General features: G+C 39.1%; 1 protein-coding gene across 1 annotated transcript in view; it reads left to right on the top strand.

Annotated features, from left to right (window-relative positions):
- cpne7 (copine VII) overlaps positions 1-25,236 on the top strand; it is a 59,694-nt gene that overhangs the window by 21,011 nt on the left and 13,447 nt on the right. The window contains exons 5-11 of the mRNA XM_072661203.1: positions 3,259-3,333; positions 7,992-8,075; positions 10,448-10,537; positions 10,674-10,772; positions 10,975-11,061; positions 13,931-13,990; positions 16,132-16,265. Coding sequence (XP_072517304.1) covers positions 3,259-3,333; positions 7,992-8,075; positions 10,448-10,537; positions 10,674-10,772; positions 10,975-11,061; positions 13,931-13,990; positions 16,132-16,265 — 629 coding nt within the window. The remainder of the gene's footprint in view (positions 1-3,258; positions 3,334-7,991; positions 8,076-10,447; positions 10,538-10,673; positions 10,773-10,974; positions 11,062-13,930; positions 13,991-16,131; positions 16,266-25,236) is intronic.

The raw sequence follows: 25,236 nt of genomic DNA, 5'->3' as shown, positions 1-25,236 counted from the left end.
GGGAAAAAAAGAGCAAACACCATCTGTCAGGCCAACGCACTATTTAAAAGAGAACCCGGGCGACTGAGGTACGTTTTCCAAGGCCCTTAATTAAGGTGTTAATAGATATGAATGTAAGTCAGGGTGTTTTCAGAGCGTTTGGGTGGAGAAGGTGAATCGCTCCAATTATCTCAGGCTTTGCTTTACTTAGTAGCTTCCTGCCAATGGCAGAACTAGCCTTGCAGAATTTCAAGGAAGTGCATCTTCCACTTGCAGCCACAGCAAAATATCTGAATGAGGATGGTTCTTTAAGGTTTTGTGTTACTTGTCATATACAAGTCCTTTATGAAGCCTTTGACTATGTATTTAAGTATGGCTGTAGTTGCAGTTCTACTGAGTCCCCTTCCTGGCTTAAAATGACCCTGGGAGAGGGCTGCTAGGATGAGATTTTCTGGTGCGTGTGATAGCAGAAATGTAACCGCAGCCTTATAGTTCTTTTTAGACCAGTGACCTAGTTTGTATAAAAAGTCAATGTGTTTTTGCAATATGTTTGTGGAATATTGACATAATATTTCTCAGAATTGTTTGCATATTTTTGGTAATACTTTCTAATTGCTGGAAACTGTAGTGTTTCTGGAATAAGTTTCTAGAACATTATTATTTATATCCCTCTGATTAGCCTTTTAAAAGAGGACTGTAATGCTTTCAGAAATGCTCATGTTTTTTAAAAATATATGTTTGAATAATATCTTTCTAAATCTTGACAAAATGTCTCTTTAATTACTCTGTTGGAGGTGGATAGCAATGACATTTTTGTGTATCAATGTCTTTTAATGCTTTAAAACTTTTAATGCTTTAAAAATACTTTTTGGAAACAATTGTCCAATTGACAATTACAAATGCCTTCCTTTTTGGAATATGTGTTAGGAATACTGGCAAACTATCCCCCAGAATAGCTGGCCCTGACATGTATAGCTCTGGAAAAAAAGAGATCACTTAATTATTTTTTATTTGCATCTCTACGTGTCTGCATCTCAAACAAAGCTGAGTTACCTGAATTTGCATACTAAGAATGGCTTAAGACTCCAACAGCAATGTAAAAGACTAGTGAAGAGCCTGCCAAGACATGAACGCTGTAATTGGCAGTCAAGGTTATTTCACCATAGTGATTTCTGAATGCTACAAATACAAGCATCAAAATTAAAAGCTAGGTAATAAATAAGTAAATAAGCTAGCATATGTTCTTATGTAGTGCAATATTATAAAAATTTTATATATAATGATGAATACTTGAAAGCACTTCTTTAGCATGTTGTGATTTTTGTGTAGCCATACTAGGAGTGTAACAATACAGTATATAGCATTATTTAATCCAGTATCCAGAGACTCTTAATTAAAAGAGACTCACTCACACAATATAAGCAAAAGACTGGAGTAAATGATTCTCTATAAAATCTCAAAATTGAAATCTGGGGGCTAATTATCATTCATCTTAAGCATTTATTAGCTAGCATATGTTTATTTTAGCATTTTTACACAGATTTTCAGAAACTTAGTTATGCTGTATCAGAATTTGCATTGCATTATATGAAATAGATTTTTGTGAATTGTTGCACACCTGCCCACCTCATAAATACTGTGTGGAAAAATTAGTTTTGCTCATTTTCAGCTCATGAGATGATGCATAAAGCCCACCTATGCAGTGCTTTGCTTGCTCATCAACTGCAGTTGCCTTTGAGTACGTTTTAGACAGATGGCCTTTTCCTGACTTTTGAACACCCACCAGAATGACCTATAGACTCCAAAGTCTCCCTCATTAAATTTCACACTGCTTGTAGGTTTTTACTGCTGACATAATTACTTTATTGCCTAAAACCTCTGCTTTCACAGTGTTGTGAAAACCTTCAAAACAGCCAAGGGCATCCTCTGAATGTGCCTTTTCCCATTTTATAAGAGAAATAGAAAACCTTAGGTGATAATGGGCAATGAGGCATTTAGAACTGTCTGCCTTTTTGATTTTACAACATGTTAAAGTCTTTGTTGTTCCTGGCTGCCTTATGCTAACTGCACCCTCTCTCCTTCCTCAAATCTGTTCACTCTCCAATTTAACTCGTCTTCCATCTTTGGTCACAGACATTGTTTTGTTTTATTTATTTTGTGTAAGTCATATGTTTTATGGTTCTATGAAAAGCCTTTTTTATATTCCGTTAATAAAATCTACTCAGGATAACATTGAACCTTTGTGATTTAGTTACAAATCATATTTTTGGTCAAAGTAGAACTATAATGCCAGTAATCAAGTAATCTACCAGAGATTTTGTTGGTAAAGACAGACATAATTATAATTTTACATGGCCAAATTCTGACATGTAATTACCTTCTGATTGGATGAATCTGATTGGATGTCCTAAATCATGCTTCCAGTAAAAAGCAGGCCATGCTGAAACGCTTTTTGTAAGTACAGCATGGATGGGCAAAACTGCTATAGGCTGAATGGATGGATATACAGAATGTAAATATGTAGATTGTCTTAACATCACAAAACTAGGCTGTTTTTGCAGTTTAGTTTCACATATGAATAATATGAGCCCATTACAAATAAGAACTAGGGTCTTTGCCCTGATCTGAGTCATGGAGGACATGTAGGAGTAGGAGCATTCCATATTTTATCATTATGGCAACTGGCAACTAACTGATTTCCTAATAAAGTATAGATAATCCCCTCATTTATTCATTGAATTTAATCAATTAATCATGGTACCCCTAAAGTGTGTTTGGTTGTTTAGTCTTTGATTTAAACTGCCTTGATAATTGTTATGTTTTGGTCCCCAAAACTGGATCTGCTACAACTTTAGTGTGTAATTGAGTGTAGTAGAGTCTGATAGCTCTAGCCAGCGTGATTATTCTGTTACAAAGTGCTTGGCTGAGAGCACTATAACCCCACTTGTTGTTTACTTGCACTGCCTTATTTTGGTCAGATGTTCCCTTTATTGATGGAAATGATTACCATATTATGTTCATTATAACCACTGAATATATATATTTAATCATTGGGAAATCCATTCATATTTGGCAACCTCATAAAAGTGACAGACTTGCATTTGAAGGATATATCTCCTCTAAAATGATAGAGCTGATTCAGTAGTGCAGAAGATATCATCTGGAGAAGACCTACTGTAGGAGTTTTTATGACTTTATGACTACAAATCCATCACATGGCTTACAGCTAAAAACACATCCAAAGCAAACATTAAGTGAAGTGCTCTGTTATTTCCCAAGATTCATGCTGAGGAAATTTCTGGCAACAACGGCTATGTTGAACTCTCCTTCTGTGCCAAGAAGTTGGACGATAAGGTAAGATATGTTGCTTTCATTTGAAACTCCTACACTTTACATTTATGGGTGAGCACCTGGTCAATACAATTTAATTTCAAGCTCATTTTGGCAGTTTGTTTATTCCTAATAGATTCTGATTAATGTTTTATAAACCATTAAAACTAAACTAATATAATTAGCGTTGGTGTTGGGTATGGATATTCATTTTTGACTATTAGCTGTAAATAAACTTTTTTTGACTTGAATCTTATGGTCAAAATTAAGTTTCGGTGGGAAGATTTGCTTGGCAGGGGAAATAGAAGCACAGGGAGCCACATATTTTTAGTTTAAATGGCGAATATGTAATAAACAGTACGATGAATACATAATTTCCTGGCTTTTTAAGATGAAGATATTAAAGATAAACATTACTCTAAAAGGATTCTATATTGTATTTTATAAATTCTGTCTTTCTCTGTCTTTCACTTATTTTCAGAAATAGTGGAACACTTTTTAGTGCTGTACAGAACCAATTTGGTGCTATAAAGAATCAAGTTCAAATGTGTGTCTACCGATACAAATAATTATTTAATCAGGAAAAGAACCATTCATTCATTGATTTACCTTTAAATATTCATATGTATATTCCTTTAGCAATAATAAGTCAAAAACGGAACATGAACATAAAATGAACCTGAACCTTTTGCCACAAGGAAACTAAATAGCTTCCACAATGACTTAAAAGCAATAACAAAAAAAGCAGCAGTTATGCTACCTTTAAAATCAATAAGTTGTTGTTTAAATAGTATTATATAAATTGTGATACTTTTATGCCAGATCAAAAAAGTAAAGCTGACAATCATCACAGCTGTAGATGCCTCAATGGAAACTTTCTAGTGAGTCATTATACTCAGAATATACAACAAGAAAATACTCAGATCAGCCATTACATTAGTACCACCTGGCTGATGTTGAGTAGGTGCAGTGGGTATCAGATCTGACCATTCAAGGTACGGCCTCCATGAGACCTTTAAAGGTGCCCTGCGGTATCTGGTAGTACTTTGTAGGAGCACTTTTGATACTGACCACTGCATACCAGAAAAGCCCCACTTGCTGCCTAATATATCTCACCACTTGATCAGTGCCACTAGATTTGTGACTACTGTGATATGCAATAATATCTTCATGTCTGAGAAATCTTGATGTTTATAATTCTACATGGGAAGCTTATTTGGCTGAAAAAGGTGTGGCAGGGCTGAAGGCAGCAAGGGACAAATCTACATGAGCAAGAGGGTGTCAGGCTGCCTTTGTTTGTGCAAACAGTCACTCCTACACAATGCCCAAGTTGAGATTTCCATGCCCTGCAATTCCACAGGTGTCCTCTCAACCTGTAACAGCACCACACTGTACACAAACCCCTCTATACCTCTTCCTCCCACTCTCTTCACTCATCTGCCCTTTTCTAGCTCTCTCCCCTCCCTTTCCCTTCTTTATACTATCTCCATTTTCTGCATTCACCCCTTCATAAGCTCTATCCTTCCCCCACACCCCCTCTGCGTCACTCACACTTTGCCTGAGGCCACAGTTGTGTGGAGCGATAATCTTCAGAACGTAGCATTTTTGTTCATTTGCCTGACACTGTTCCATCTGAATTCATGCATCTCAAGTAGTGTGGGGCAACAGCATGTTGCTATCATTGGAAGATCATTGATCCTGCTGACTACAAGCTAGTCTAGTGGTGATTTACCCATTTACCAGCTTGCAGCCAAATCTGGAAGTCAGCGATGCCATTTGGAATCTGCAGACTGAGAGAGCGCCACTTGCTTGTTTTTTTGGCGAAGTGGCTCAGGTTTGGGCAGCTTAAATGCAAGCATCTGAAGCGCCCACATAGACCTTCAGGCAGAGATTACTGCTCTCACGACCTGGAATGCCACTCACTCGCAAAACCTCTACTGAGTTAAAAAAAGAACAACTATCCGCCTGCAGATATGTTTCCCTTAGAATCCCACCAGCATGTCCTGTGGCATCTGGATGCAGACTTTATAGTGGCCTTGTTCTCCACTGGAGGCACCTCTATTCTTCTGGGGCTGGAAAGTCGCACACACAGCACAGACACATTGCATATTCATGAATGCTGATGTGAGGCTGTTGCGTTGTTAATTTATTTACCCCTGAATATTGTGCGTATCAGGCATCCCAAATCTGAAAGGGTAATGATGGCAAATTCCACAAGGAAATAAAAACACATACACATATTTATTGTCTATGATCTTTGCCATCAGCTGTTGTTTCCCAATATCATTTCCTCAGTCCTGTAGTTTTAATGATACACTTTCTTGATGGGTGTAGTGTGTTGTTGTTGTGGACATAATTGCCACTTGTCATAAAGCTTGTGTGGAGGTTCATCTTGCTGCTTTGCCTCAGGCCTCGTCACTTACAAGTTATTCTTCTGCCATAGCTAAACCAATAGCACCACTGAGATGTCCTCTTTTATTACATCCCTTCTTCCAAGATTGCTCTCGGTAGTCTATGGTTTGTTCATTAAGGTTCATTTACTATGTTTATTAGTCCTGGTCCTGTTTAGTGTCCTATAGTTGGCAGCTTCATACTCCAGAAGTGAGTTGTTGAAACATAATGCTGATGACTCAGTTTAGCCTGCTATATATGGTGTGCAGCTCACAGTTATCATGCAATCCTAGATCTGCCAGAAATCCAAGAGAATTGAGCTATAGTTGGGCACATGCGTCAGATGATGGATTCTGCCTAATGTCCAGACAGAATAATGGCCGAGCTGCAATCTTCAGACAAGATCTATCTGTTCAAATGACTGTGAGTCTCATTATTTTTCACTGCAATGACTAAAATTAGAATGGACACTTAGCAGGCCGAGCTTAAATGGACATGATTACAGCTTCCCTGACATGGTCTGTTAGCTTTGTTTTGAAGTCTGTGAATCTAATTTGAATGCCATATCATTAAATCCCAATCCGAATCTTGGGAAGAAGACAGCAAGAAATTTGGCCAATTTGACATCTGTAAGAAAAGAATTCATGCTTGATTGAATAATGTCTTTTCACACTTATACTCGCTGGTGTCTATGTGAGAGCACACTGCAAACTACTGCACATCCACATGATCGCATTATGGCTTTGGGGGTTTTCGATTAAAGGAGCATTAGTCAAGATTCACAAACCAACAACCTCTGGCATTCACATAGGTGAACACAAGACTTTAATGATATTTTGTCTCATTGGATATTGGATAATTTTCGCCAATGAACACAAAGGTCATTTCTAAGATCTCTTTTTCAAAGAGATTTACCATCTAATAACAACAGCTATCCACATACTCTCCAGATTCTTCTTGGTATTGCAATGGAGTTTGGTCAGAGTGGGCATCACACTCCTGTGTCTGGGGGGGGCATGGTTTTAGCATTTCCTGCTGATATGTGGTGCTGCCCACTAGGAAATGTAGCTGGTTAATAGTAAATATATACATATTATATATTTGCTGTTCAAAATGTCTTTGTATTAAGCCTCTGAAGGAGGTTCACCAAAACCTTTGCTTTAATCAGTGATAAAGATTTCTCTACTCATACGTGTCCAGGAGAAATTAGAAAGCTAATTCTGAGTCCAACTGCATCTCCTTGGTGTGTAATAATTCTCTCCATTTTGAAAAAGCACTTCTAATGTTAACTCTTGTTATCGCATGTTTTTCCCCCACAGTGTTGCATGATGCTTTCTTTGGGTTTGAGGGTAAGGGAGCATTGGAGAGTCTCTCATAGATTCAAGTCACTGATAGCAGGTCACAAGGAGCCATGGTTCAAACAGCTTTACTCAGGCACCTAATACGTGTGCTGATGGCTTTGCTAAAATAATATTATTTTATTATGTTCTTATTTGATATTATTATATTTTTATTTTATATCCCAGTAAAGGGAGAGAAAACCAACAAATGCCCATTTAATGCTGGTCTGGACTGCCCATATACCAGCAGCAGCCAAATCTGGATAAAATAAAAATCTGTCAGGATGAAGTCATAAAAAATCAAACATACTCATGTAGAACTGTGCACACTGAGAGCCAGGTGTCAAGTGTGATCCCAGTGATAGCAGTGCAAATGATGGAAACTCTGAATGTGGACTAAACGTGGACAATTTGCTTGTCTAAATCAGTGTGCACTCATGCCACTGGCAAGACGTTACCTTGACAACCAGATAGTGGGGCTACCTCCTGTTTGCTGTCCCTGTGGAGATGTAGCAGGCTAATGCAGTGAAAAAAGGGGAGCATTTAACAGCTCGCTCTGACACACCTCTTTCTACTGTCTCCCACCATTTCCTCCTCTCAGTTGTTTCTCACACATTCACACACATCCAGGCATGTCCTCCGTGTCCTACCCAATCAGTTGCTCCACACTGATTACTAAGGCTGCTCTCAGAGCCATGACTCAGAAAACCTCATGTCAAGTGATTTCATAGTGGTTTCACGCCTGTTTCCCCTGATTTGATTGGTTATAGCTGTTAGTGTAAAAAGGCACCACACCAGAAAATGAATGATGACAAACGGCTGTAGACTGTGTTCAATTTCCTGCTGCACTGGGCCTGCAAACCACCTGAGGAGTGTTCTGTGTTCACCTTTATTTTATTAGTAACACTGCATTTTTGCCTAACCATGTTCATGTTTGCAACTGTGCTGCAGGATCTCTTCAGCAAGTCAGACCCATTCCTGGAGATTTATCGGGTCAATGATGATGGAACAGAACAACTTGTTCATCGGACTGAAGTGAGTTGTACTGCTTGCTAAAAGACAGATTTATTGCTGACTCTGCTTTCAATGTGTACATAAGTCATTCTATGAAATCATTTTCAAAATCACAAGCAAAAGAACAAATAATTTTTTTTAATTCACAACATTACAGTTGTAATAATAGCTTCATGTTCACAATAAATTATGAAAGCATGGGTAACGCTTTATTTGGAGTAGTTCTTTGTAGAGGTTAATAAACTCTTAACAGATTATCAGTAGCACATTAATAACATATCAGTGCACCATATCAGAAGCAGTAAAAAAACTCAATACATTGACATGAATGTCTTGAAGATGTTCTGTTGATGCTTTACTGGCATTGAGTAGATTTATTGTAATGTTACATGAAATAGACCTAATATGTTACACCCATTAAGCAAAACACAACCCAGCCTTACCCAAAACCTATCCCCAACCCTAATCCTGTCCACCATTCTCACCCTAGTTCTAACAATAACCTTAACTTCAACCTAAAACGTAATCCTAACCCTCATCTTGGCCCCAATCCTAACTCCCATCCTGACCCTTATCCTAACCTCTACAGTCACCCTGGTTGGAGTATGTACGGATTGGTCCAAATTGGGGAGAAAATGGGCGAAATATTGGATAAAATGTATTTTTTAAAGAAAGTATGTTACAGGTTTTAGGTAGCTCAGCGGTCTACTGAGCTACTGCTTTGTTAAGAGTCCAAATCACGAGCCATGCCGTTTTGTCATCAACGGCCGGAGTCCAAGAGAGCACAATTAGTTATGCCCAGCAACCCTTGAAAAGAAGCCGTGGCTGGCTTCGCATGAATTGGAGAAGACATGTGTTAAGTTCGTACCCTCTCAGTGTCAGGAGCGTTGCTGATGCTACAGGGAGCTAACAAGATCACTTGAATTAATAGTGTTAAGCTTTTGATATAAACTTCTGTGCTTTGTCAGTTCTTAATGCATCTTATGAAACATTGCGGACGTAAATGGCACCCGTTTCATAGAGTGACTCACTTCAGAATACCACATCGTTTATTAACCACATCTGCATCATAGCACTGTTTGCACAGTAATTCCAATGCAAGGAATGAACACAAAACCAATGACTCTAACCTCACTTTTAATAGAAGCTGATGGGCAGTTGCTGAAATGAGCAAATAGACATTTGGAATATGTGACCATAATACGCTCATATAACTACTATTATTCTGGTGTTTTTGAAAATGTATGCAGTGGTTGGAGTTTGTGCCACAGTTTCCTGATCAGAATTCCTAATCACTGTGTTCTCTTTTCCACCAATGTGATTGGTACTTGTGTCACATGATTGCCTGTATAAAGCAGAACTGAGAGACAAAGATGTACAACAACGTTTTAAAGACACTGTCAATAAAAAGGTTCTATACAGGTACAGTTTTGTTCATCCAGGTAAAAACACTGTAAATGTATCCTTAAAGGTGTAACACACTTCTTTAGGCTCACTGTTCGTGTTTGTACCTTTTTACTGGCCAGCTTTTATAATCTCTGCTACTGATGCAAAGCATAAATGCATTAATTGAGTCTCTTGTGGAAAATCATCTGCCTACTTATTAAAATGTAGTGTTTCAAAGATGAACCAGATGCTCACTGATAAAAATAGAAGAATTGATTTTAATATTCGCAAAAACTTAGTATTCAAAACTAGCTTAAAACCAAGCAGAGCAGGAAACATCACATAAGACTAAGAATGAGGTCAGGAAATAGGTCAAAAGCTACAAGTGGTTTGTCCAAAAAAAAACATTTCATGAAGATAGATTACATATTTGCTGTTCCAGACCAGGTTAGTGCACGGCCAAGAAGGTTGGAAATCCAGTTGCATCTGTAAGTCCACCTCAACTGATGATGAACCATGGGATTTTTCCTTCTTTTACATTTACATTTAAGGCATTTAGCAGATGCTCTTATCCAGAGCGACTTACGAAAGTGCTTTGCTATTTACTTAAGAATAACCATTAAGTCAGAGGGTTTTCTGTTTCATATGCCATTGCGACCAATGGAAGCGGCAACATTTGGAAAGTCATTGGAAGCCCCCTGCTACCTAATAGTGGGAAATCCACAATATTTCATCATTGATTGAGACAGCGGATGCAGCATCCGCAGCAGAACTACATTTTCAAGTGCAACCCCATGCAACCCACACCACTATGTTGATGAACTACCTCTAATTCTTCCCTCTACAAAACCAGTCCCATCCCTGAAAGCTTCATTTGCAGCTACCTTCAACTGGACTGAGTTTTGATGTTTTGGTTTCTGAGTCAAGATTTAATTGCTGTAGTCTGTGGATGCAGATAGAGATTAGCTGAAGTACTCCTTTAATAATGGTACTAACATTTGTCGCAGGTGATCAAGAACAACCTGAACCCCATTTGGGAGCCATTTAAAGTCTCCCTGATCTCTTTATGCAGCTGTGATGAGGACAGAAAGTTAAGGGTAAGTAAGATATAATAATGAATATATTCATAAGCGAATCAGCGAAAAAAGAAACATCTAACCAGAAAGACCCACAGTTCATGCATTTAATTGGAGGTTCTGTCTGAAATACATCCACTCTGGGTGCCACCCGCAGTGCCTAGTGTGGGATTATGACTCCAGGGGGAAGCACGACTTCATCGGCGAATTCTATGCCACATTTAAAGAAATGCAAAAGGCGTCTGGAGGAAACAAGGTTAGTGAAAGAGATGCACACTCACACGTCTACGCTTGATGTGCGTCAGGGGTTATTTTTCTCTCAGGGAGGCTGGAATTTTGTTCTGTGTGAGTGTTGTATATTTGTGCGTGTGTGTTGTGTGTGGTGAAAGTGAGTTGTCAGCGGTGTCCCTGACATGGCTGAGCCTGTCTCTGTCTGTTCTCTCCCCCTGCTGCTGAAGGTCACTTGGGATTGTGTCAACCCAAAGTACAAACTAAAGAAGAAGAACTACAAAAACTCTGGTCTAGTCATCCTCACTGATCTCAAGGTAGGAGTAACTGGAACTTGAAAAGACCAGAACCATCAAAACCTTTTACTGCTCTTTAAAGCTTAAAGCTGCTCCTTTTATTCATCAAACTCTTATTATTATCTTAATAATCATCAGCAAATGACTTTGAAATATACTGTAACTACTATGAAGTGATATGTAAAGTATATAGTTATGAGAGCATGGGCCGGAAGAGTGGGCCTATGTACAGACTCTTAGTTTAAGGGTACAGTAACATGATCTCTCAGTGCTGTTGTTAAATTTATTTTCATATGTAAGAAATGCAGTCTAACAAAGAAAATCACAATGCATCTAACAGTCGAGGCAGTACTTTGATATAATATTAGAAAGCATGGTAGCATCCTTATTTTTTTACGATGCCCAATGTGGACATGCTTTATTAACTCTGATCTTTGTTATGATTTAACCATGTTAAATATGGGGCCCATATATATATATATATATATATATATATATATATATATATATATATATATATATATATATAGCATTTCCCTGTAAAATCCCAGGTCTGATCTACACTGATCTGCACTTCTCTGGGCTGGAAAATGGTAGAGAGAGTGTTAAATGTGATGCTCGATCAACAGTTTAACAATGAACTTTGTGCTAAAATGCTTTTTGGAAACCTATTTTTTTTGTAGGCAGGCAGTAGATTAAAAACAACATTTAGCACATCCAATTAAAACAGGGATTTAGCTTTAGAGACCCTCCGCTGTGATTTAATTTTGTTACCACAGCTTTAGATGTAGCGATAGCACATTCAAATGTGACGAGTTTCTATGGAAGCCCATTCCCACCACCTATTTCATTTTCATTCCAAAAGCATAAAGCATCTCAAAATAATGAAAAGGAATCATACAGTAATAAGAACGTTTCTCAAAATAACACGAAATGAATGAATGAATTAATGACAATAATGACTTAGAATCTCAAAATAATTACTGTTCCTCAAAGTATTGAGATAATATCTCAAATTAATGAAATAGTATCTCATAAAAATGAGACCGGGGCTCTTGGTATGAACTGGGTTTTGACCATTAACCATCAGGTACAAAGGGGTTTGTCCATTTTTAGCTTTGAATGCAAGAATTAGGGTTTCAAACCTGAGAAGTCAAATTCTCTGGATGTATTAGAGTCAGGTTTGCAAAATGATGAGAATAATAATTCTGTTCTGTATCATTGCCTTTCTGTGAAAATATGAAAAAAAATAATCCGGCTTTGAGGTTGTTGTGCGTTAGGTAAAAATGCACCCCCAGCAGTGTGTAAACATTAATGGGAAGATACTTTTATTAATATGGAAGTATGTGGTAACCATCTGAGCCCTGGCAGCAGATGAGTGGGCGTACGCTGTTGTTCTGACTGGTTTGCCTTTTTTAAAAAGGAGCATTTTTAATTGACAGAGCTGCTCTGCCCTCCATTGACCTTGTTGTGCTGATACTCTTTTGATCCTGTTCATTTGGATTTATTTCAAAACGAAGCCATGCTCATTTGAATGGTGACTGTGTTCAAACAATTCTCTTACAGATTCCACAAGTGTGTATGTGTGTGTATGAAGGAGCGGGAGTGGAGGGGGATGGAGAGGATGTACCAGCATTGGTGTATTTCTGTGTGTATGTGGATGAGAAGGTGTTGTTCCTATTTCCGGTGTACTGATGCTCCAAATAGAAATGGAGCGCTCTGCTTGTCCTACATGTGCATGTTCACATTGGGCATAGGGAAATTTATCACTCTATATACTCATTTAATCAAGCCATGGAATAAGCACAGGGCGTCCTTTCCGTTATTGTTAAATTGTTTACATGTTACAAAAGCACTGAGAAATCATGCTATTAATGAAGAATAGTGGATAAAACGCCTTGGTCTTATAGGGTTGAAAAGGATCAGTGTAGCAAGGCCTATGTTATTTCTGTGAACAGGTTATCTGAATTACCTGGCAACCCTGCTTTTAAGGAACACTCTGTAATGTCTGGGAGTACTCTGACCTTTTTGCCTCTGGCATTAGTTGCAGTAGTCCTGTAGTAGCTGTATAGGTGCACATTGTGGGTTTACAGTCACTGACTGTAGGCCATCTGTTGCTGTACAATTCATCTGCTACCCTCTACTCTGTTAATCTATGCAAAAAGACCGCCACAGGACCACCACTGACTAGATATAGCTATTGTATGTTGCTGCTGTCAGGCAAAAACATTGTATCTCCAAAATGGCAACTTTACAGGAGAAGGTGAAAACTTTCTTTTCTTTTTCTATTGGTCTATTTATAAAAAAATTGCGATACAGTCAAAAACTTGATGGATAGTACCGATATGGTAGCGGACTATACTCTGCACATTGGTGACCTTGACATGCTACTATAGCATGCTAGTGTGTAATAGTGATAGTAAAATCTGGGAATTTCCAGTTATGTTAGATAAGAATTTATTACATACTAAGTAAATGCTATAACATTAATGAGATATTGATCAATGTAGAGAGTTACATTTCATATAGCCACAAAATAGTCCAGCTCAGTAGTGTAGGGTTGTGGCCTCTCTGTTATTACATCATCAAGACTATTATTCCTTAATTAAATGGAAAATGATCAAATCAAAAAACAAAACAAAAAACTAACTGTGACTACTGTGTGAGTCATTCTTAGTTTTGTAGAATAAGCTGTGCTACTGTGTCACATTTTGAATGGTACTGATGCTAACATTCTGTAAAGCTGTCCCTTGCAACTGTTTCTACAAAATAATGGTTTGTGGACGGACCAAAGCCAGGTAATTTGCAAGCATTCATCATTAGTCTTACTGGCTGCCAGATATATCACAGTGTTCTTTCTAAGACTTATCCTGAGCTCTCCATTCTGCAGCTTCACAGACTCTACTCCTTCCTGGACTACATCATGGGAGGATGCCAAATACATTTCACAGTAAGTCTTGGTACCAGTACACCTCAATGCAAACTTACCCTCAAATGAACTGGAGTCTTTCGGCTGCATGCTAATGTGTGCTAATGCTCATTGCACTCCTGGTTTAGTTAATATCCAGTCTTCAAAATGAAAATAGGTTGAACAGGAGCTTTGATTAATACTGTATTAACATGCAGGTTGGCCTTTATCATGACATGCAGCAGCTCTGTTGATTAAATGTTACAACACCTGCTAGTTCACATTAGGCCGTTTTTCATCATCTTTGCCGGATATCTGCTGCTTTGGGTTTTCCCACAGCGTGAGAATGTGAATCAGTGTTGCGCAAAAATGTTGTGCTGGAGGCAATGTCTCGAACAAATTAAAATCTGTTGCAGGCCCTCTCTTAGCCACTTCCCAAACACCCTATGAGGAATTAACCACACAATAAGAAATATTATTAAGAGAATATTCATGGAGAAAATGTCTATAAAAATAATATGCTTGTATTATTTCACTGTGATGCAATGGCTTGATGCAACACATTATGTTGGTACTGTGACTACTTTACTAGCCTTTACTAGAGAAGGAGGTGTTTTAAAGGAATTATTTTCTTTTCAATCAAATGTACACAATTTCCTTTTTACCCCAAAAAACATCAATCAGGCAAGACAAGACTTCACAGATGAAAGTTTCATTACTATTTTTTGCTAAATATTTTTTGTAGGTACTTAATATAAACATAACATTACAGATAAACATTAAGTAATTTTCTAAAATACAGTCCACTGTCACTTTAGTTTCAAAGTAAAAATCACAAACATCACAAAATCACAAAACTTTATTCGAAATTTAAATAAATGTTATTTAAATATTAAAATACATTTGCCTTTTTTTCTTTTTTCCTTTGAGGTAGTCGAGATATAATTCAAAAAAGGGGCTTCTGTTTCAGGTTTTAAGTTTCAATGTTTATTTGTCTTTTGCATATCATGTCAGAAGCTCAGATCATCATTCTACAGCAGGGTAGCAATAATATACATACATAATACAGAAAATAAACAAAAATATAGTAAATATACAGACGCAGTCCAGAAGAGTGTCCTGTATAATGAACTCTCAATCATGTACAAAATGAAAAATCTGAGAGAACACGTGAAATCATATTTTTTATTATTTTAATAAATAATAGTTTATGTTACACCGCAGACAAACAGCATTGCAATGGCTCAGTTTTATTTTTACAATGTCTCAGACCTTAATCAGGCCTGAGACATTTTACCAATTGTAATTAGAAACTGTCAGCTGAATCCAAGCTTTATACATTTATACATTCTCTGATTCGTACCTTGTACTTACACTCAGCAACCATTGGTTCCAAACTGTTCCAAAAAAAAAAAAAACTGAAAATGAAAGTGATCAATTCCCACAAGGCAGGGGAAGGCTACAAGATGTTTTAGGACAGGCAAACCAAAATCCCCATATGAAAGTTGAGCTGAGTCAAGAGGGAGGTGCACTGTTCCACTGTGCAACGTTGCTTAAAATGAGTCATAAGAAAGAAGCCTAATTTCTGGAGTAATCTACTAGTTTTTTTAAAAAGTAAATTCTGTTTTTAGCGAACTATTCATTTAAATGGGTTAAGTGTGCATCCACTGTTTAATTTATTCATACATTATGTACCATTAGGTGCAGTGACAATTTGCATTTTTGCATTTCACATTCAGAGAAAGTAATAATTGTATGCTGATAAATGGCCTTGCACTTGAGCAAGGTCACATTTCCATATAGTACATGTTGTGCATTCATTTTTACAGATGTACATATATTTCCCCCTAAATAGCATCCCTGAAGGTACACTGACTGCAGACTAATTTGAGCCTTTTAGAGACAGACAGAGACTCTACATTACCTAGCGTGTAGATGGGTTTCTAACACTAATGCTTGCCCATTAGGGCCTGTTTACTGAGCTGCAGCTCTGAAAATATGACCCCTCGCTCTCGAATGTATATAATCACTGTCCCAACAACACTTTCTATGCAAGGTGGTGGTAGCAGGTTTTTTGTAGGAGAGGAAAGTTACAGTGACAGTATACTGTATATTATACACAAAGTAGGACTGGCTGTGTCACTGTTTTAACAGTGTATTTGGTGATGTGTCTTTTTCTCCAGGTTGCCATCGACTTCACAGCATCAAACGGAGACCCCCGGAATAGCTGCTCACTGCACTACATCAACCCATACCAGCCAAACGAATATCTGAAGGCTTTGATAGCTGTGGGTGAGATCTGCCAGGATTATGACAGGTTAGTCCTGGCAGCTGTGCGGGAAAGAACTGATCCCTATCAGAGGAGATGTTCTATTCACTTGTGTGGAAAATGGAAGAGTGTATCGGCCTTTACACTGAATCTGTTTCTGAATCGGAATTTATCAGTTGTGCTGGCTGTGCTGCGCTGCCTCATCTGAGCTTAAATGACTAGAATGGAATAAATCTTTCAGCCATGGAAGAGATAGGAGTGTGTTGGCAGTGATGTAAAACCTGTATCTCTAAAATGTCCAAAATAGAAATCGTACTTCGATATAAATTCTTTATATTTCATTTTTACCAGTTAAAATGTGTGGCATTTTTAAGTGTGGCAGCCTGCATGAACTTTATACTTTTAAGAGTTCTTCAAAGGTCCATATTCTACATTTGTCTTGTTCGTTTCCCCATGAGGTCTGTATATGACATTAGCCATGCAAAAATTGTCATCTGTACATGACAATTTACAAACATCTTGTCATCCATTAGGATCAGACAGGCTTTATTTTTGCTTTACTGTGCCTTCAAGACTACTATATGAAAATGAGCTATAGCAATCTCTATGCCTGGGAACCATAAAGAGCATATTTGGCCTTCCTGTCCCCTATCACTTAGCACAATGCTAACTAACGTAAGTGTCTGTTGGCTGATGCAATAGAGAATTGGTGATTAGTGGGCTCCTCCAAGCGTGTTGAACCATCCAATGATGTTGCCTCTGATGTTTGCTAGCGTTGACCCTCTCAGCTGCCGAGTCCTTGTGAGTAGACGTTACTAAGCTGTAGAGAGTATTGGATACAAATGAATAAATATAAATACATTGCAGCTACACTGCAGGGCAAGTACACAGCTGCTTGGCACGTTCTTTGTAGGCAATGCTCCATCACTATGATTCTATAATTGTTTCAGTGCTGGTATCTGTGTTCATCTTAACATAAGCAAGATTGTTCAATATGCCATAGAATTAATTTTTTCAATGTTTTAAGTTGCTATTTGATGTATTAGTAGTAAATATATGACAAAAAATGCTCAGATGTCATTTCACAAGCCTTGAAATGTTCAGATTTTCTGCCACATCTTCTCAATAGTTGGATTTTAGGCCAGGATTAATCCGAATTGTTTGTCAAACCTGAGGTGCTATTGGCTAATTTGTTCTATAATTAGCCAATAAGACTGAAAGCAAACTAGTCTGCCGGGCCTGTTAGGCTTGGAAGCTAACGTTCATAGAGCAGTCAGATTTTCTGAGCTGTCCAGCTTCTCACAACTCTTCCAGTGACGAGCCAGCGAGGTGTTTGTTACTGCCAAAACGAGACTAAGTAAAACTGCCAAGACATACATCAAGCCCGGGGGCTCAGGTCCAATCCCCAGTTAGCTTGGCTGAAGGCTGTTGGTATTTGAGGCATTGTTTGTCCATACACCACACTGCTTTGCTGTTAGCGCTACTGCCGCCACCACTGCTGCTGCTGAAACTGCTGTTTGATGAGCCCGGAGCGTCTCAACAGCTTGTGAAGGTGTCAGTAGGCTGTCTGATCAGATGACAGAGGCTGCAGGAGTCTGGGCCCCTCCTCCAGACTGTGTCCTAACAACCTGTGGCATGACACATCATGCCAGCCCCTGGCACTGAGCATGGTCCCTATGCCAACAGACTGGAGCCTATTAGAGACTTCCAGCCCTGACAACACTCAGCCCCTGAGGAGAGCACAGAGATAATAGTCAGAAATCCAAACCAACTACATCACCATGGTAATGTCTCAATTAGGAATGAGTTTTTCCTACTGATGTTTTTTTAATGATTCCGTAACATACATTTAATTGCCACAGACAATAATGGTGAGGCTTTTAAATTATTTATTTTTGGTTTTTTTTTTCATTCCATGATTTCCTCAGTCAAAGATATTTGTAAAGTAAACTGGAAATTAGTAAAAATCTATTTTTCAGACATGAAAGTAGTTTCTAAAAATGTGTAGGAACAGGGAGCACTCATGTCCTTCCAGGCCTTTAGAGAAAGTCTAATGACCTAAAACATTTGTGAGACATTTTTGCAGCTTTGGAGGCCAAACGATTTAGAATCCAAAAGAGTTACATAATTGAAACACCCACTCAAAAATTATCCAGAAAATAATCAGGATATATCTACCTAGGAAAATAATCAGGATTATTTTCCTAGGTAGATATAGCCATGGCAGTTTTCACATTGGTTATAACCTCAGGAGCTGGATTGAATGTGTAATACATCAGATTCTCATTGATTGGACCCATCTAGGATTCCTAAATAAGTCACTGACTCCCAATCACAAGCAGTAGGATTCTGTCAGTTTTTAGGAACAGGACAATTGTGGTGAAAGCTCTGTATCAGGTCTCGTTGCTGACAAACACTGCAGCATACAAGGTAAAATCCATGTTAATGTATATTACAAGCTTCAGTTATAACATAGTGTGTTTTACAGACTTCACATTTCTGTGTTAAAGCTACAAAGGGATTTGCTGCTTAACGCTAATATACTAACAGAATCACATATAGCAGAATTTGTACTGATTTGCTGAATAATATATTATCCATAATGGTGGAGTTTCCATGGGCTCCACATGAATAATACCATAAATATACAACGTTATAGGACATTCTCTCATGCATCTGTACTGTTTGATTTGGAATATAGTGAGTAGTTTTAGAGTTATACAGCCATGCATTTCAAGCATTTAATCAAAGAATATTACAACATCCCATTGGCTTCATTCATTAAAAGTGAATCTCAAGTGATCCAGTTTTCAAACCTATCATTATGCTGTGATTGACAATATGCTATAAGTGCAGCAGACAGAGCATTAACATTAGGTTAATAACCGCTGAACTATTCCTTTAAGGCTAAAACTGAAAGCTGTGTTGGGCGACACAAACCAGCTTTGGGCATCTTCAATTCCTACGCCTAAAATTAACCTGCTGTACCTGTCTGTGAACTTACTCTCATGCTACACTACAGTGCAATTCAACATATGGTTTTTCAGTGAATTGTGCATCTTGATTTCCCCCGACCTTCCTTTGTTTTGATGCTCATGGTCGTGCTGGTCTCAGTTTGGCTAATTTAATATTAGCTTGCTTTGTGTTGAGGTTACTTAGATTGACCTCAGAGGAACCAGTTAATTAGCGTCTTGCGCGTTCGTAATGAGATCCGTCTTGGCGAGAAAGCCAAACAAAGGTTGGCGCTACAAACGGATCCCACCTTCGAAGAGGAGCTAAATGTGCTAGACACATTTAGGCCTTATTCTAATGGTCTGTGTTTGAAAGGCATGCACGTTTAGTGCATGGAGGGAGTAAAAGAACATGAGTTCAATAGGTAGACCAGTTTGGCTGAGGATGCTTGAAACCCTCAGGGTTGGACACCTACGCTGTGTGGGTTTCCTGTGCCGGCTGTGGGGGCGATCACACACCAGGTGATAAACCTGCAGATAAATATGGCACTGCTTGTGGGATGGAGTAGCTTTTTTGTTTTCACATCACTACACCCCAACCCCCCCAACCCCCTACATCACCACCACCACACCTCCCCACCCCCACTCCAATGCTGCCCATACACATGGGAAAAACAAGTGAGAATGATGTGCCACAAGAATGTCCAATCACATCTTCATATTTATCAGGTTCTCATTAGCAGCTCTGCTGCTGCTTCTCACAGCTGTCTCCTGCTTCTGTGCTTTAGGCCATGTTCACAAGGACATTTTGGCATCCATCAAGAAAACATATTGTGTTGTTGGTTCATGTGTTTAATTGTAATTTAATTGTGTACAAGCAGCAAAAAACACTGAATGTGAATCGAATCGGCTACATGGCTAAAACGCTACATTAATTAACTTGAGAATGATTGGATATTTTTTTCTGCATGCATACAGTTACACTCTCTTTACGGTAACAGTGAAGTAAATAAATAGGAAAAATATTGTCAACACGTGTTATAGGCTAGCCTGCTAACCAGCACTTTGTCTTTATTTGAAACCCTTTAACACACCGTTTCTACACACTGCCACATGTATCTTCTCAATTGATTGTTCTCAGGCCAGGATTTGTCTGAACTGATCAAACCTGAGACAATTGGCTAATTTGTTCTATAATTAGCCAGTGAGGCTGAAAGCACACTAGTTTGAAGGGCCTATTAGGCTTAGAAGCTAATGCTTATTGAGCTGTCAGGGTTTCCAAGCTGTCCAGCTTCTTGGCTAATGCTAACCAGTACTAGAAGACTTTGAAAAGACACTCTCTCATCTATAGACACTTTGTCATTACTCACAGATGATTTTGCAAAGACTGAGAGTCATTAGTGTTCACCTACAAGCCCTTCCAGCGCTGGTAGCATTGTGTGTTAGGGAAAGTCCTAGCTAGTAGGTAGGAATTGAAAATCACTGTACAGCAGTGCACAGCACAGAACTGCAGTGACAGCTTAACCGCACAAACAGGAATTGACCACTTGAAACTTGTAAGAAACAAATGTAATTTAGCCTGCAACGCCCCATAGCACCTACTGGCTCCCGGTTCATGTTTACATCAGGGTGTGCTCAAACTTTTTCCTGTACAGTAGGGCTGTTTCCATTGCCATTGCCAAGCATTGGTGCCTGCTGTCCGACAACAAATGTGTATTATTGAAACCAAATGCATGAGATGGCATAAATGTGCTTGTGAACACTGTGTTGCTGTCCTTAATAAGTAAATGTCACCTAAACTAATATTTGGTCCAGTTTCAGTTGACCAAGTTGGGTTACAGCATTACACATATGACACATAAGGAAAAAAATCTATTCCATCAATAACAAGGTTCCAATTAACAAACTCATGACAGTTGATTTCAGTTCTGTTGTCAAAGACAATTAAATGCATCTAAAAATAGGATGTAGTTCTATATTCGAAAAAATGCATTTATTAAAAAAGAGATGGAAGACACACACACACACACACACACTGTGGCCCCCTCCACCCCCCATACTCTTTTGAGCCAGTAGGAACAGTATGAATACACTCCCTCAGAAACACACATGGCATATTGTGCAATTGTGCTGCACTTAAATGGAGACTCACAGTCTAAATCCTTCAGAAATGAATGCTAAACGTTTCTGCTATTTGATTTCTGACATGCTTACTTAGCATGCCTGCTCTCTCCTTTCTGCTTGTGTTTAGGCCTCCAAAGGCATAGGACACACATTAGCCTGAAGGAACGTTTGTTACATAACGGTGGCAAAAATGGGAATAAATGGATCTAATCTTAGCTGCTTAATGCACTGTGCACATGTGAAGAAGACAGGATAAAGTACTAAAGATTTAGACTTTAGAAATTTCTTCTTAAGTATCACAAACAGAAGTCAGAGAAGGCCGCATGGTGATGAAAGTATAAACCGATTCAGATTTTAGATGGTGATTTATGGTGTGTATTAATAAGTATGGTTGTGTATACACAGATGGACATATATGTGTCTGTGCACATGCCGCCGTCCATCAACATATAATGGAGCCTGAAGTCCTCTTTGGCCCATGGCACCATGACTCACCTACTGAACTGAAAATGATTAACTAATCTCGGGGCGTCAGCCTTGCTCCTGATGCAGTTTATTTTTGCATTTGTTTCAATCTGTTGTCAGAGCAAATGTGCTTTTGGATGGTAGACGTGACTAATTTCACCCCATGCTTCCTGTCTGGCCTGCTGCAGGTTGTCTCCCCATGTCCTCGGGGGTTTCATTAAAAACTTGACATGTCCTGTGTTGGAGACTTGCTGGTGCTGACTGGCTAGAGGTTGTTTAGCTTGGAAAAATTATTTTCTGTTAAAAGTAAATGTGAATCATCAACACATTGCTAATCATTTCTGACTGAAGGCCAACAAGGCTAGCTAGCATACAACACTTTCACTTTCATGCAACACCAAGATTAGTGTACTAGCATTTCTATCTAGCTAAAATGTGCTACTTTCATAGCAGGCCAGCTATTGTTTGAACACAAATCTAGTATAACAGATGTTTTTTGCTATTTGAGACTGTTTTATTAGGTTAGCTAAACTGCAGCAAACTTCATTTTCAGCTTATGTGGAGGTAGTGTAAGTACAAAAAAGTACTAAAGCAAAATATTTTTGCTTGACAATAATATTAATTGCTCAAGTAGAAATAAAAGTAGTAATTAATTAGGCTACTTAGAGTAAGAAAGAAGGTTAGCAGGCTAAGGTTGACAAGCAAAAAAATGAACCATCTTAATTCAAAGGCAACAAAGTAGAGCACTGAATTCATGTTATTAATACTATATAATAATATTAAAATCAGCCTTATAGTCCCTATAATAGAACCCTGTGCAACTCCACAAGATACTGTAAGCTAAAACAAACAGTTACCAAATTATTTGCAGTAGTTTCAGTACTAGGGTTCCTAACTGAAAACCTATTTTAGGGTGACCATATTTTGACCATTGGTTGCATGCAGATAAAGGTACAGGTCAAGCAGTGGTGAAGAAAAGGCAGGGCCTTAAATAGACACGTTTTAAAAAATGTGTCTTAAAAACACTGGAGAAATCCTATCTATCCAGATATAATCCTCTAACTCAAGACGTCCTCTAACTCAAGACACATAAAATAACCAACAATTCAACAATTTAGCACTGAAAATCATACAGCCATTGTAGTGTACCACTCACCTGTTCCTCTCTGAAGGGAAAGTGAGGGAGAAAAAATGGAACCAGCCAACAAAAGCCATAAAAAATTGTGCACTTGGAGAAGAAACATGTGAAAGCTCTTGTGTTTCTCTTTTTAATTGATCAGGGCTTTTAAAGCCACTTCTGCTTCCTTGCTGGAAGAGATGAATGTCCTCTAGAGTGCCTGTGCTGGGAGACACAGCTACTCGACATTGTTTCTCTCATGCCTGACAGTGATGTGACGGGCCTGTGTTTGTGCATGCACGTGTCTGAGGCAATGTGAAGAGGATGAGGGTGAAACGAGGTCCAGAAGAAGCTTAAATGCGAAATCAAAATCGCTAGGACACTGTGATAAAGGTCAGCTCTGTAATTACACCCCAAATTACATGCCGCGTATTCATTTCATAATTCCTCAAATAAATGGATCGTGGCTGCCTAATAAGGGCTTAGCTCCCCTGACCCATTTTGACTTGACTGCCTGAAAAAGAAAGCGGCATGCAATTTGGGGAGGCTGACACGGCACAGTTCAGTCCGCTACCCATTTGGTAGGCAGTCGACTGCGTGGGAAGAAGTCACAGTTGTCAGAACAGCTCGCATCTCAATCAAGGATGTGAGAAGGCTTACTGCCGCCCGTTATGCGCTTGTGGTGTAATTGTTGTTGACGGATACAGCATGTCAGACAATTTGTTTGGAGTGTTCTGTGGAGCAGGGAAACAATTTACTTTCCCAGGTTGGGTACGGAGGTGAAGGTGGTGGGGTTGGCTTTGCACAATATCTTCAACCACATCTCAAAACTGGTGACGTGGGAAGTCAAAGTAGATTATGACCGGCGGCAGGGGGTCGTAGGAGCGAGGCAAAACTGTGAAGTTTGTCTTGAACATTGGCGCTTCCCGCGAGTTGCCTTGTGGGAGTATCTCGATATCTCCCCCTGCTAGAGCTAAACGAATTAGCAAGGCTAATTACTTTTGTTAACATCCGCAGCTAGCAGGATCGCTGTTGTGAAGACTGCACAGCGCCGGAGATGGATGCGTTCCTTCTCGTGGTTGAGATCAGAAAAGAAAAAAAAGCCATTCTAAATGGTTGAACCAGCGTCACGCCTCAAGTGCTGCTGATGTGAGGAGAATCAGCTGAACTGCTGAAGCGCTCCTTGCAAGCCCCAAAGTGCTAGCGCATTAGCGCCGGGCCACTGTGAAGAACGCTTGCCTCAGACCAGATCAGGATGATACTCCACGTCCCTTAAATGCAGGCTTTCATTTTAATCATGTCTGATCAGCTGGCGAGAGCGATGGCACTGCTGAGAGATTTGAAGCTTGCTATAAATTTCCCAAGCCTCTGGTAATAGTGGCACACTCTGTCATCTGAATACTGATGGCACTTACGGCCTTCATTAGGATGTTGAAAGACAAGCTCTGTCTCAGCACAACTTCTGCTCTGCTTCCATCTAATGGCTGTGGGTTTGTCGCTCCTGAGTGCATTCCGTGGCTGTGGCTGCGCTCGTCCCCCCACTGTGCTGCTGAGCGTCATGCTGATCTCTCCTCTGCCTTTCCCCATTCTGGGTCGAAAGCATAAGCCTGCTGGGTGATTAGCTGTGTGCCCCTGCCGCCCAGCTGTGCCTCTGAGTCGTCTTCCCTGTCCCTCCGGGGCTCCTTTCATCCCTGTGCTAACCCTGCTACCCACCACTGCTCGCTCGCTGCACCTACAGAACAAAAGTCATGGCACAGCCTAAAGTGGTAATGCTAAAGTGTGAACTAATTGACCTTTCCGTGTGCCGGTGTTCTGCTGATTTGTGATACCATGTCAAAATGTCAGTAGCATATATTTATAGGCAGAGCTGCCTAAATAAAACTCTAGGCAGGATGTTCTGATATTCTGAGGATATTAAAGCACCATATCAGAAAATGCTCCAAGCAGAAGTATATAGGTAGGATATGTGGATAGCCTAAATCACTGATAAACATGCTCCCAATATTGAAAAACAGTGGATAGCCTAAATTGCTAATCAGAAAATGCCTCCAAATGTGTAGAAGCATCAATTTCAACCCTTGATTAAAGATTAGACTATCCAAATATCCTGCCTTCTATTTTAATGCTGGGGCATTTTCTGTACATGTGGCATAAGAGCAGTGAGCAGTGGTGAGTAGCAGGGATAGCACAGGGATGACATATTATACTATACTATATTATACTATACTATTATTACATTATAAAAGTGCTGTGCACATGTGCAGTAACAGTCAATAGGGCAGCTTGATGGATAGAGTGAGTGAATTAATGGAGAAATATTTAATGTATTAATTATTAAAATGTTATATATAAATGTATAAAT

Source organism: Salminus brasiliensis, chromosome 17 (genome assembly GCF_030463535.1).
Source record: "Salminus brasiliensis chromosome 17, fSalBra1.hap2, whole genome shotgun sequence".
In the NCBI taxonomy this organism is placed as follows: domain Eukaryota; kingdom Metazoa; phylum Chordata; class Actinopteri; order Characiformes; family Bryconidae; genus Salminus; species Salminus brasiliensis.
The sequence above is the reverse complement of the archived record's forward strand: the minus strand, read 5'-3'. Positions and strand labels throughout refer to the sequence as shown.